At 41.3% G+C, this 14,224-nt stretch overlaps 1 protein-coding gene across 1 annotated transcript in view; it reads right to left on the bottom strand.

The window, feature by feature from the left end:
- The window catches only part of KCNMB4 (potassium calcium-activated channel subfamily M regulatory beta subunit 4), an 87,291-nt gene extending 84,987 nt beyond the window's left edge, over positions 1-2,304 (bottom strand). The window contains exon 1 of the mRNA XM_027873748.1: positions 1,940-2,304. Within this exon, the coding sequence (XP_027729549.1) occupies positions 1,940-2,275 (336 nt within the window). The 5' untranslated portion in view covers positions 2,276-2,304. The remainder of the gene's footprint in view (positions 1-1,939) is intronic.
- Positions 2,305-14,224: the final 11,920 nt, after the last annotated feature.

The following is a 14,224-nucleotide window of genomic DNA, read 5'->3' as shown; positions in this document are numbered from 1 at the left end:
GAGATTCTAAGTCTTTGTCCAAGGTATTTTACAGGACTTAGTAATTCGTCGTTGTTCTGTCTTAAGTTATTAGCAATAGAAAGAGCTGCCTGACTTGTTACTGTATCAGAAATTATCTCTTCAAGATAACAGAGCTTCACTAACTTTGTCTCCATTTTTAAAGTGAAATTGACATGGAATAGATGTTCTTCTAGCTCTGAAATTCTATGATCTTATGATTCACTATTACTTTCTGGCACTTCTTTTGTCTTGGTTCACTCCTAAAAAATGATGTTTCTAATACTTTGATTAAGTGAAAATTATCTTTACACAATGGAGTATTAAGCAGGTTAATTGGCAATATTTATCTTTAAGGCATCATTATCTCCTGGCAAGTTTAAAAATTGTATTTCCTCTAACCTCTTATGGTATTTTACTTTGCTTCTGAAATCTACATTTCTAACTAAAAATGAAGAAAACTGTTTTCTTCAAGATCACTTAGGAACAAAGGACTCCTAGGTTAAATAAATTCCTTTACATCTCAAACCAAGAATTTAAAGTTTAATGCAAGAGCTTTCACAGGCCATGGGTAAAGGTTCCTGCAGTATGCATTTGACTGTTTAGTTTTTAACACTCAATGAAACCAACTTTCAAAATTTTCTGTATTAATGAAAGATAACTAGTCAAAATATCAACACATGTGGAACACTGTTCCCTTAAAGGGAGACTAGGAAAACTTCAAGCTAGTAATTTAAACTGGTAGCCCTTAATTTTGCTTCTCATCATGGATCCTCTCTGAATCTCTTCCCTTTAATCATGGAGCTAGGCATCAGGAGGAATTAGAAAAATCCTGAGTACTTTTGCCAAGATCTATCCTTTCCTTTCCTATGTCCGATGGAAGAAAGAAAAGAGAGAAAAGGAAAAAGTCTTTCTGGTAGCCCGGGAGGAGCTGCAAAGATTCAATTAATTCCCAGACTAAGGTCATTGCATTTTATAAGCAGATCCCCCTAACAGTTGTCCTAGTGTAAACTGCACTGTCCAGTCCTGCCGAGTCCCAAAGATGTCAACTCCTCCTTTAGAATGCAAGGTCTTAGAGGCTAAGGATGGTTTCATTCTTTGTACTGGAATCCTAGCACAGAGTCTGGCAAATAGTAGGCACTTAATAAATGCTTGTTGATTTATTCATTTTTTTCAATAAGGTGGAACTTGAAAGGGAAGGATAACTTAGCTTTCATTGGACCATATTTGTGTTTTAAAGAAGTATCCCTAAACTGTTTCATTCTTTGTATTCTAGACAGTGCCAGGCATTTAATATGAGCTTACTGATTGATTTTTCAATTAGGCAGGAAAAGTTTCTAGGGAAGGCAGGTTCAATAGATTTCATTTGATCAGATTTGTATTTTAAAGAAGTCTCCCTGCATTACGCCCCTACTTAAGGAATTGCACCCTCCACCCCCCAGCACCCAACAGGTTCCTGGGCTTTCTCTAAGACTACAAGACCACGAAATCAGGACCTCTGTCTCTGCAGGGCATTCGTGGATAGCTCCCGCTCCCGCTCCTCAGTCAGTCCGCGGACAGCGGCACGCCCGGCCCTTGCTCCACGGCGGGTGGGGTGCACAGCGGCGGCTTTGGCTGCCGGGCTTCAACCAGCAGGAAAGAAAAGTTAACTTTACTGCCAAGTGTTGGTGTCTTCGCCGCGAGCCGCCGCTGCCTCTCACAGGTGCGGGATTCCCAGCGAGCTCTCGAGCAGGGAGGCCGGTCCGGGGTGTAGCCTCGGGGAGCCCGGAAAGCTCAGGAAGAAAACCTGCGAGCGGCGGCGGCGGCGGCGGCATCGGCATCAGCTCTCGTCCTTCCGCGGGCAGAGCGGGGACCCCCGGCTCGCTGGCCCATCGCCCCCCATCCACACGCCTCGGCTGCGGGCTCCCAGGTGAGCCTCCCGCCCCCGGCCGGCCGGACCTACCTTGGGGTTGGTTAACAGCTGGTGCTCGTCGCGGTGCAGCAGCGCCCGGGAGTGGGACTCGGAGTTGTTGACATAGACCTGGACGCAGGGGTACTGCGAGGTGCCGCGGCAGTCGGCGCCACAGGTGAAGGTGCACTCGAACACCTCGGCGATCTGCTGCACCGACAGCACCGTGCAGTTGGCCGCCTTGGCTTGCAGGTCCTGCAGGGCGGGACTGAGCCAGCAGAAGCCGAAGATGAAGAGCGACACGATGCCCGAGACGATGAGGAACAAGCCTAGCCGGATGCTTTTGTCCTCCGCTTCCGTGTACTCGTAAGCCACCCTGATCTTCGCCATCGCCCCCGACGCCCCGAGAGCTCGAGCGCCTTCCTCCTCCTCCTCCTCCTCCTCCTCCTCCTCCCCCTCCCCTCCCCCCTCCCCTTCTCCCGAGCAGCCCGACAGCCTCCGGCGGGAGGAGCCGCCACCACGAGACAGGAGGGGAGTGGGAGGTGAGGGGGAAGAGAAAGAACAAAGGGAGTGAGCCGGCCTCCTGCCAGCAGGAGCGCCCGCCGCCCGCGGGGGAGCGAGCCGGGCCGGCCGAGCCCCCGCGTGGGAGCCCCCTGCGCTCCGCACCGCTCCGAGGCCAGACTGGAGGAGCCGGAGGCGGCAGCGCAGCCCGGCGCGCGCCCTGCCCCTCCTCTCCTCTCCCCCGCCCCTCGCGGGGTGTTTCCCATTCCTCTCGAGCGCTTCCCAGCCTCCTTCCCCCCCCCCTTCCCAGCCGAGATCGAGGCTGCCCGAGCCCGGGCGGGGGATGGGGGGGGGTGTAGCGGGAGGCTGAGGCTGCCGGACGACCGAGCACGGGAAGCGCTCGCGTTCACGCTTCCCTTCCCCAGCGCCTCTCCGCCGGGGTCTGAGGCACGGAGGGTGGGGAGGAGGGAGCGGGGAGCCCCCGACTCCTTTTCAACCCCCACCCTCCCCTTCCTCCTTCCCTGGAAGCTCTGGTTTATACTTTACAATAGTGTCCAAGGAGTCCGGATGGAGGGAAAAGAATGGGGGGAGGGGGGTGGAGAGACTGGAATCCCAAGGCTAAGGTGAAGGGAAGGGACGAGACCCCCGCCGGGAAGCGAGGCAGAGACCCCCTGAGCGAGCAGCTGTGAAGCAGAAACTGAGAGGGACGAGGCACGGGCTTCCAGCCCGGGGAAAAGACCCCTTAGCCTTCGAAGGCTCCTCACACTTCTGGCGACCGAGAAAGCGCGCCCGGAACTGTCCAATCCGGAGGCAGCCATCAAGACGGACCCCCCCCCCCCGCCAAGTGTCGGGGAGTAACGGTCCCGGCGCGCGCTGGCCCCGCCCCCCGCGGGCGTTCTAAACGGCCGCGGTCTGCGCAGGCTCGCGCGCAGCGGGGCCCACGCGGGCGCCGCCGCCGGCGTCTCTGCCTCGGGCGCCGAGGATGCATCTGGACTTGGGTCGGCCGGGATTCGTCTCTCTCCGCCTCCCCTAGCAGTGGGGGGTGGGGATGGGGGCCCCTCTGCTGGTGGAAACGAAATCGTTCTAGCAGCCCGGAGACCAGGGATGTCCCAGCAGCCAAAATAACCGCCCCCTCGGGGGCCGAAAGGTGGGGACCTGCTGGGCAGCGGGGGCCGGGGAAAGAGATTTTTCCTACGGGGCTACCAAAGAGCAGATTTGTGTCTCTTAGGCTCCCCCAGGTCTTCAGCCGCTTAGTCCCCTGGGGCTGCCGGATTCAGCATCCCCGAAGCGCGGGGACCTGCAGACGCACCTCGCGGGGAGGCGGGTCAAGTTTCTCCAGCTCTCATCTCCTCCCCGCCCTCTCATCCCAAGTCTCCTTCCTCTTGTGGGATTGTTTGGCTTTTGTTTTGTCTTGCTTTTTACTCCTCTAGAGAAGCCCCGCGTTGTAGTGGAGAGAATGCTGGACTTGTAGCCAGGAAGACCTACGTTCAAAAACTTGGCTCCTTTGTCGCTAGCTAGCCGTGTGATCTTTGGAGAGTCGCAACCTCCCCGAGCCTCAGTTTCCTGATCCGTAAAGTGAATGGCAGTCATCTAGATGACCTCTGGGGTCCCTTCCAGATCCTTCTAATCTCTGTGTAGACACCTGCTTCCCCATATGCTGCCTCTGATTTTTTTTTTTTCTCGTCTGCAAAACACCAGCATTTTTCCTTTCCGATGAGGAGGCAGGTTCTCGTAACAAATAAAGATTCAAGTTAGGTCCTGACTGCCATTTAGAGGCATCCTCCCTAGGTAGCTATACTCTCATACATCTTTGCGTAGACGTCGATATTTTTCCTCGATCTGCTGTCCCAAATGACACACGTTCATGGAATTTCTTTTTACGATCATTTGTTGTATTTAGTATGTTGCTATTTGAGTCATTATCATCCTTGCATTTTGTTTTCTGGCGCTCATATGTTACCGATGATTCTTCATTCTTCCGAGAGATGGGCACCTGCGTCCTCCTTGAGCTCTCCACCCTAAAACCAGCTCTGATCACTTTGAAGTTGCAAGAAAGGCTCAGGTGTTAGGCAGCGAAGCAAGTTGCGTGGTAGTGAATTGGAAGATGACAAATGATAAATCAAGAAAAGACAGTGCTGCTCAATTCTCATTTTTCTTCTGTTTTTCCCCCCTACTCAGAATCACCTAAGCACTGGAAGTGACAGGACAAAAATGGCTGACAGGGAGTTGATAGCCAAGGTAAATGAGGACCTAGTGGGAGAGCACCTAGTTGCCCTTGATGAATTCAAGTGGATGCCCAGATGAAGTACATCCTCAGGTATTGAAATAACTGGCAGGTGTGTTGGCTCAGCGGCTGTCAGTGCTGTCTGAAAGGCCACGGGAAGAGGTCGAGGTTCTGCAGGGTACGATTTTCAAAAAGGGAAAAGAACAGTATTGCAAACTAGGCAAATGAGCTTGACCTCAATTTTAGGGGAGGTTCTAGAATGGATGAATGAAGCCATAAACATCTAGAAAAGGAAGTAGCAATTAAAAAAACAACTTCATTAGCAAGGTTGTGCCCCACTCACCTTGTTTCCTTTCAGTATATCAGAGATACCTGGATTTTAGCAAAGCAGTCAGCTAAGAATCATTAATTGCCTGTTGTGTGGCAGGTGCTGGGGATACAGAGGAACTTAAATTCTAATGAGGGAGGCAGCATGTACATTCGTAAGCATGTATAAAAATATATATATATATACACACATATGTGTGTATACACATACACACACATACATGGTAGTTTATGGAGGGAGGGCAGTAGCAGGTGAGAGAACAGGAAAGGGTTCATATAACTTGAGCTGGCTTATAATGGAAGTAACAGATTCTGTGAGGCCTATGTGAGAAAGGAAAGCATTCCAGGCATGGGGGAAGGTCAGATAGGGAAGGCACATATAAAAAGATGAAGGATATGAGGAATAGCAAGAAGGGCAGTTTGGGCTGTGAAGAACAGGAATGGCAATAATGTATATAATGAGTGGAATTGTAGAGTGAGGCCAGGTTGTGAAGGGTTAAAAAATCCAACAGGGCTTTACACATTTCATCCGATAGGCAATAGGAAGCCATTGGATTTCCTTGGGTAGGGAAATGACAGGGGTCAGACTTGTGGCTTTAGGAAAATAGCTTTGGCAGGTGTGTGGAATATGGATTGGAGTGGGGGAGAGACCTGATAGAGGGAGACCATTTAGGAGGCTATTGCAATCATCCTGGATAGAGGTAGTTGTGGCCTGAATTAAGGAATTTTATAAAGCATTTTTTTCCTATTCTTATGGGACAGATGGAGAGAAATGGACTAGAAAATAATATAATCACATGGAGTTGGAACTGGTTGAAAGGCTAGACTCAAAAGAATATTTTTATTAATGATTCAAAGTCATCTTGGCAAGAGGCCCCAGGGACCTATGGTTGGTCCTGAGCTTTTGAAAGTTTTTATTAGTGACCGATAAACGTATCCTTGACTCCTAATGGCATACTTAGCACCTTTGCTGATGACTGGAAGGAAAGCTCATCTACTCCATTACCATCCAGGTCCCAAACTATTTGGGGCTGAATGATGAAATTGTAGCAGAAGATGAAATTCAGTAGGCATAAATGTAAAGTATTGCATTTGGCTTACATAATCAGTTTCTTAAGTATAGGATAAAGGTAGCATGGCTAGATGGCTGTTTGTTTGAAAAATGATCTATGGGTTTTGGTGGACTGCAAACTTGGTAAGAGTCAAGCAGTGCAATAAAAGCAGCTAAAAAACCTAATTTGATCTTGGGCAAATAAGAGAGAGGGAGCCTTCAGCACTAAGGAAGATGTCCAAGATAGTCGTTCTGTACTCTGCCCTGGTCAGCCCACATCTAGAGTAGTGCTGTTCAGTTCTTGATACCACCATTTCAGGTCGTCCTTGAAAAAGAGAAGACTTAAGAGGCATGATAGCTATCTTCAAGTATTTGAAGGCCTGCTGTAATGGTTAGATGAGATTTGTTCTGTTTGGCCCCCAGAGCAGATCCAAGAACAGTTGGTGGAAATTGCAAACAAGCAATTTAGGCTTGATATCAGGAAAAAACTTCCTAATCATTGGAACTGTCAAGAATAGAAACAGACTGCTTTGCCATGTGGTTGGTGGGTTCCCCCTTTAGAGGACTTTAGACCTTGAATGACCACTTAACTCATATGTTTTAGTGGAGATTCTGTTTAGGTATGTGTTGGACAATATGTCATTTCTAAATTCTGTGACCCAAATTGTTTTTTTCTGAATGAATCATTCATTGTCTTGGAAAATCACCTTTGTTTGGTATCATAATCCTTTGTGATAAACCCCTTTTGTGCCATGAAAGTAACTCTTCTTTCCTCAGTGTATTCAGTCCTCAGTCTTTGAGGAAGTGATGAGTACAAGACTTGGAATCAGGAAGATTTAGGGTCAAATTCCACCTTTAGACATTTCATAGCTATCTCTCTCCGCCCCAGTTTTCTCATATACCAAATGGGGAAAATAATAGTACCTACTTTACTGGGCTCTTTGGAGGATCAAATGAGATCATTTCAAAGTAGATCTTCTTTACTCAGGAAGGGATTTAATTCTCTTTCCTTTGTAGGAATGAATAAAGCAAAATAATTAATTACAGTTTTACATCCACAAAGAGGGTGACTAGCCTAAAATGTCAAACCCTCTTCTTTCAATAATCCTTTTTACATATAATATTCTTCCTCTTCAAGAAAGTGAAGGCACTTTTAGGATACTTACTCTGGGAGACTCTATGTACGCTGTACATAGAGGGAAAAAGTTATCCTTTTTCCAAATAATGAATGATTGTATATTGTTCAGGGTTTAATTACTAAGAGTATTATATTCAGTACTAGAATACTTTTACTGAGGTTTTTTTTTTTTAAGTTCAAGGAATTAATTAGTAAGATTCATTAAAAACACCTACAACATTTATGAGGTTATACGAGGCCAATCTTTTCCCTCTCAGTTGGGACAAGATTGTTGACTTCCCTGTGTTTCTAAGGCTCAGGTATGATTATCACCATTAAATTCTGTTTGTCTTACCCCATCCAGGGTTTGTTAGTAAGCATTTATTAAGCACCTATTATGTGTCAGGCACTGTGCTGAGTGCTGGGGATACAAAAAGAGACAAAAGACAGTCCCCGAACTCCAGGAGCTCACGGTCTAATGGGGGAGGCAAAACCAAAACAACTATATAAAGACAAGATATATGTAGGATAAATAGGAAATAACAAGGAAAGGCACTAGATTTAAGAGAGATTGGGAAAGGCTTGAGGGAGAATATTCTAGGCATGGGGTTCAGCCAGAGAAAATGCACAGAGTCTAGAGATGGAGGTCTTGTTCAAGGAACAAGAAGAAGGCTAATGTAGTAGTTCTTTCAGGTGAGGGACCACAGCTTATTTATCTGTTTCTCAGCCCTTAGCAAATAGATGCTTGATACGCTTGAATGTATGTTTTTCTTAATAAACATTAAATGACTAACACTTAAAACCATTGAAGTTGTCACCCTTCAGCCTTCTGTTTCCTCTGCTTTTCACCTTTTTGCTCTTATATTTTTATTGCTTATCCCTAGATCATCTTTAATATCTTTATATTACATTTGCAGTCATTTAAATTGGTTAGTAAGTGTTCAGTTACTGCAAGAAACTTAACATTTAAATCAGTTTCTATTTCTAATCAATGTATAATTGGGCCAGAATTATTATAGTAATATTTTTGAAATATCCTAGTTCTTATTTCTTTGATTTTTTTGTTGTTGTTTTTTCCTCATGGAAGTCACTCAATTTCCAAAAACAGGTTTTCAGTAGTACTCAGTGGTTCCCAAATAGAGTTTGATTGTTTTACAAGGTGCTTGGGAAGCCCTTGGTTCTAGAACAGCTTAGCATGAGGTTATTCTCTTCAGCAGTTTTTTCCTCTGTTCTTAAGTGGTAGTATAATGGAACCCAGTCCTTTTCTATACAGAAACTAGAGATAACAGATTAAAAACAAACAAAAAAACCCCAACTTGGAACTATTGACCTCTCAACAAAGTTTCTGATTTTGTTTATCAAACAAAATTGCAAATTTGCCTTTCCTAATTCATATTTGCAGTGGAATCATGCCAAGTCAAGAAGCTATTTGCTTCATTAAACATAAGCCTACAATATTAAAGCAAGTATCATTAGAACATTACTCTTTATAATTTGTTCTTTTCTTCAGTGTTCTCCTACAGGAAAGTACAGCAACTGATGATAAGTCTACAATTCACAATGTCAAAAAAAAAGGAGGAAGTCTGTTGCAGGATTACAAAAGGAATTACTATTGGGAAAGGGAAAGATGATGTAGGGAAGAATTGTAGAATGTTTTGGTATGCTGGTACTGGAAAGGAATTTAGGTACGTTAGAAAAGTATTTTGGTAAAGAATTGATAATATGGTACCTTTATGGATTTTGTTTTTGATAATGAATTTTTTTTTTGCTTATATGACATGCATAATTCAGATAAATGGAAAATGAAGAAATATTGTCTCATCAACATTTCCAGTTAAAATCCAGCTTCTGAGTAGGTTTTAGTTCTTTCTGTGAATGATAGATTACATAGGACCAAATGAAATATATGAATGATATCACCCACCCTTTCTGTGCCATTTGATTTCTGGAGTTGATACTCAGTGTCAAGACTTTAAATAGATAATATGAAAGTTACATTGGTAAAGAGTTCATATAAAAATAAAATTGCAAGTTAATTTGTACCAAACTTTTCTTTTTCTTTACCCACCTCCCACTCCTCACCCCCCAAATACCCGTGTTTTCATTTCATAGGCCTTTTTAGTCATTGCAGTAACATTTTTTACAAATACTAGAAACCATATTTGGGTATTTTCACCTATCTTAACCATTATTCAAAGTTCATAGTGTTGTTTGTTTTTTTAAAAAGCAAAAACAATATATGCCATTATTTTCCAATATGATCTAACAAGAAAAGCAAAATACAAGGTTTTTTTTTTCTCTTTTTTTCTTCGGTTCAGCAAATTGTACTAGATGTTCTATTTTAGCTGTAGAAAATTTTAATTTTGAATCTTCCCAATTCTGGTTAACTTTTAGATCTTGACAGTTATGTAACATAAATAAGTTTCCAGAATGCTGATTCCTAGGAACTGGCCTTCTTGCTTTGTTATAGGTTTGTGTGCTTTCCTATATATGTTCTATCTATACAAATTCCCTGCATGTATCATTCAGAAATCTTCCAAGTTGTCTATTTTTTAACCTGTTCTTTTCATAAATGTCATCATTAATACAGAGGACTTGATATAACAATTTCCTGCTATTTCTATCCATTTATCTAGAAAAAAACATGGTGCTTAAATAAAGATGACATAGAACATTTCTTCATTTTCAAAATTAAAGCATGACAACATTATGATACTTTTTAAGTACTTTAAAACATCTATGAGGTCATCAGTATAGGTCCCCCTGTTACAATTATAGGGAAATTATACTCTTAAATATGCTTATTTATAATTTATAAAATATTGAGCTTTTTAAACAAGGCAGGCAGTTAAGTTCAGTGTCCTACATGTTAATAAACTCCTCATAATCTGGCAAACTAAGTTTACTTGATTTTTGCCAACCCATGTAACTCGGCTCTAAATTTAGTTTTCAAGTTAACTTAAGTGCATTTCCAGGAATCAAAAATAAGTATCATTCTGATTTCAATTTGATTCCTTACGCTTGTGCTGGGTTCACCATAAACACTTAATAGCTGGGAACTAGCTTTGAGCAAAATAATAGAAGCTGACTTAAGGGAACTAAGAAACAGACTCCTGGCCTTCTTCCCAGATTCTTCTTGCAAACCCCATTCCTTAGAAACTAGACAACCTATATTTCACATGCAGAACATCAACCTAAATAGTTGTGTACCTGGCAGCAGAAGGATCATAGAATCATAGGATTTAGAACTGACATAGAATTTAGAACCTTGGAAGCCATCTAGGCCTCCCACTCCTACAAATGAGGAAATTGAGTCATGGAGAAGTGATGAGACTTCCAGAAGGTCCCATGGGTAGTAAGTAGCAGGTCCTCTGACACTGAACCCTGTGCTGATGTAATTTTTTTTGGGTATTTTTCTGTTCATAAAAATCCATCAAAATTTGTTAAGAGCTGGATCATGTAGCCCAACTTCTTCCACTTACAAGTGAGGTTACCTAAAGCAAAGGCAATTTGAGCTTTGTTTGGTGCCACACAGCTGGTTAAATGTTTGGATTTCAAAGGATTACATCTTGGCATAAGCGTATACAGAGTGTACCTAGACGGCAACAAGGAAAGGGTGACCTTGACGCTAAAAGCCAATTCTAGCTTCAGCTTCTTCATCTAAAATGACCAAGTTGGACAAGATGATCAAAAAAAGTTGTTTCCAGCTCTAAGTGCAAAAACAAAATAATAACAATAATCCAGTATCAGATGAGAGCCTGCATGGTGTTGTGGATAGCTGACCTCAGAACCAGGAAGACGTGGGTTCAAGTTCCATGTCTTGACATAGTGGCTGATTGACAAGTGATGGTTGGGCAAGTCACATAACCCAGTCTGAGTGCTAGAGAAACTACAAATTGCAGAGAAAGTGCTGAACTGAATAAGTAGAAAGAGTTTCCTCATCCTGGATGCACCCTACACTAATTGAATCACTTGGAATCCTTACTCTCAGGGCAATCTGACTGATCCAGAGACTTCATTCACAAATAACAAGAATTTTCCCAAGCTGAAATTTTATGTTGCTTATTATTAATGCCAGTGCGTATACTGAACTACATAATGATTTATCTTCATATATAAAAGCATAGATTCTAAACAATGTCTATATCCACTTTAATATATTAATTTGAAATGTACATAGATGTACTATTGGAATGTATGCATAAAACTTGTTTGACTTTTGAAGGGAAATTGAGGTATACAGGTATCTTTTTAATTATATATAATTATCTGATTAGTTTTAAAGACTATTATGAAAATATTCCTTAGCTTTTCCTTAACAAGAAATATTTAACAATTCAATTTCCCTTGTAAAACAGCTTGCCTGCCATGCAACTGAGTTACATATGGTATTTCAAGCCACATCTTAAAATAAATGTTCACTATGTAACAGATTTAAAGGTAGCTTCAAAACTAAACATACTGGCTGCCCCAAATCTTTTTATTTTTGTATAGAGGGAGAATGGAGCATGAAACCACATTATGTCATTTACTCATGTAAATTTTGTTGATCTATATAGTTCTGCAAAATAATCTTAAATTTTCAATAGTCATGAATCCTTTGTTAGAAAACTAACAAGACAGGCTGAAACATTGAGATAGAACTGCTCTTAGACTTAAAGATCGTATGTTTTCAAAAAAGTTTGAAGTATTTTTACATATTATCAATTTTTCCCATATCCCACTGGAATAGATTGATGAATTATAAAACTATCTTAAATTAAAACTAGAAACATCATGAATAGCATTGAAATATAACCCAAACCACTTTTTGTTAGCGGTCTAGTGACAAATTATAAAGCATTAGGTTGGACAGTCTTGTTTGAAAATGTTTAACTATCTCCTATGCAGTGTGGTATGATGTACGTAATATCTTAAAAAGCACCAGATACCTTCAGTCATTTTTAGCTACCCATACGAGATAAAAATAAAACTGGTTTTGTTTTCTAAACGGGGAAAAATTGTTACTTCATAGTCATATACATTTTATTATTTAGTAGGTGTGTGATATCTGTCATTAAGATCTGAAATGTAAAGAGTAAGAAAACCCATAAAAAGTACATTAATTGTATTCAAAAGATCAATGGATTTGTTAATATTATTAATGTGGGTACCTCCTTCAGCTATGCATATTCCAACTCATCTGTGTTCTCGCATGAATCTGCTACAGAGGATCTACCCAGCTACCCCAAGATGGGGGCCTAGCCGTTAAATCTTTTTTAAACAGAGTTCTATTTAAGAAACTATGAAAGAAAAATTATAGGGCATAAAAACTTTTAAGCATGCTGTATTAATGCTGTAATTCTAAAACTATTTGCCTAAAATTCTGCCAAGTCAAAGTGCTTTCACAAAATAAACAGTACCTAACTGGGTAAAAGAAAACAATTTCAGTTAATGGAGGTAGCATAAATGAATGCTGGCTTCATAAGTGTGACCTGAGAGATTTGAATCTTGGCCCTATCACTTAATTCAGTGGTCTTGAGCAAGTCATTCAAATGTAAAAGGGAGTTGTGGGTTACATGTTCCTCAGACTTAGAATCTTCAGACGAAAATTATTTTAAACAAATAACTAAAAGCATTTTTGCTTGATAATTATGCATTTTACCCAAAACAGCAGTTATCCCAATATGCCTATAATTAAGTAGTTGCTTGATTTAGATTTAGAACATGAAAACAACATATTGTTAAAACTAAGTACCAATAGAGAAAGCAAATGAACTTTTGTCCCAGATGTGACAACAGTCTTGGTAATACTGTGGTCAGACTTCCCTAGTGGTTGATTTCTCTGGCTATACCTTTCACAGTGGAGTCTTTAGAACGGGCTCTAAAATTTTTGTCATGGACCCCATTTGGTAGTCTGGTGAAATCTACAGACCTCTTCTCAAAAGTAATCTTAATGTTGACCATAGCTAAAAGAGACCTACTTATTAAAATTTTATATTTCCAATTCCTAATTTAGATGATGGTGCTTCAGATATGCTGGGGAGGGGAAGAGATGCTTTTAAAAATTATCTTGGAGTCAGGAAGACCTCAGCTCAAGTAATAGTTGCACTATTTACTACCACTCTGCCTCAATTTCTTCATTTTAAAAATGGGAATAGTTGAGGGTTATTATTTTTTAAGCCCTCTACAAATCTTTAATTAGAGGTTCTTGAGCTTTTTGTATCATAAAACTTTTTTTTTTTGCAGCCAAATGAAGCCTTTGAGCCCTCAGAATGTTTTAAATGTATAAAACAATATGGGATTATAAAGGAAACCAATTATATTGAAATACTATTTATCAATTTTTTAATAAGTTTATGGGCCCAATTTTAAGAACCTCTGTCTTAAAGCCAGATATAATCGTGAACCTTATTTCACTCTCCCCTTTAATCTTCATAGATTAAAGAAAGACTTTCTTAAAAATGCCCATTCCCTGCCTTTTGTTTGAAAAGAAGCGTAACAAGGATCTTGGCATCTGTTTCATGAGTTAAGTTACTATCAAGAGTAAGCAATTTTAAACTGCAACAATGAAATCACTATAGAATCCATATCCATATCCATATATATATATATATATATATATATATATATATATATATATATATATATGGATATGGATCCATAGAGTAGTTTGGTGCTTGAGAGTGCATTTTTTTCAAACCCAGTAATTGTATCATAATGAATTCAGTGCTACAATACTATGACAGTATCTGAATCTCGGGATCAAATAGTCTAATTTCCCACCTAATGAAAGAATGCTTAAATGTCTAGTAATGGCCCCTTCTTACCTTTTGAGCCTTCTTACACCTCATTTCCCTCCACATATTCCACCATCCAGCTATACTGGTTATATCTGCTGCCCCTTGCACATGACAGTCTCCTGACTATATTTTCACTGACTTCTTCACACCTGCAATTCTCTTTCTCACCTGGCTTTGCTGGCCTCCTCCTAGACTTAGCTCATATTTCAACTTCTGCAGGGGGCCTTTGCCAGTCCCTCCTACTACTGCTAGTGCCTTAGTGCCTTGTCTGAGACCTTTCTTTTCCATTGCAAATCTCTTTTACTTACATAGTTATATGCATGTTGGAACGTGAACT

This window comes from Vombatus ursinus, unplaced genomic scaffold, assembly GCF_900497805.2.
Source record: "Vombatus ursinus unplaced genomic scaffold, bare-nosed wombat genome assembly UNPS02003292.1, whole genome shotgun sequence".
Classification (NCBI taxonomy): Eukaryota; Metazoa; Chordata; class Mammalia; order Diprotodontia; family Vombatidae; genus Vombatus; species Vombatus ursinus.
This window is presented reverse-complemented; position numbering and strand designations above follow the sequence as displayed.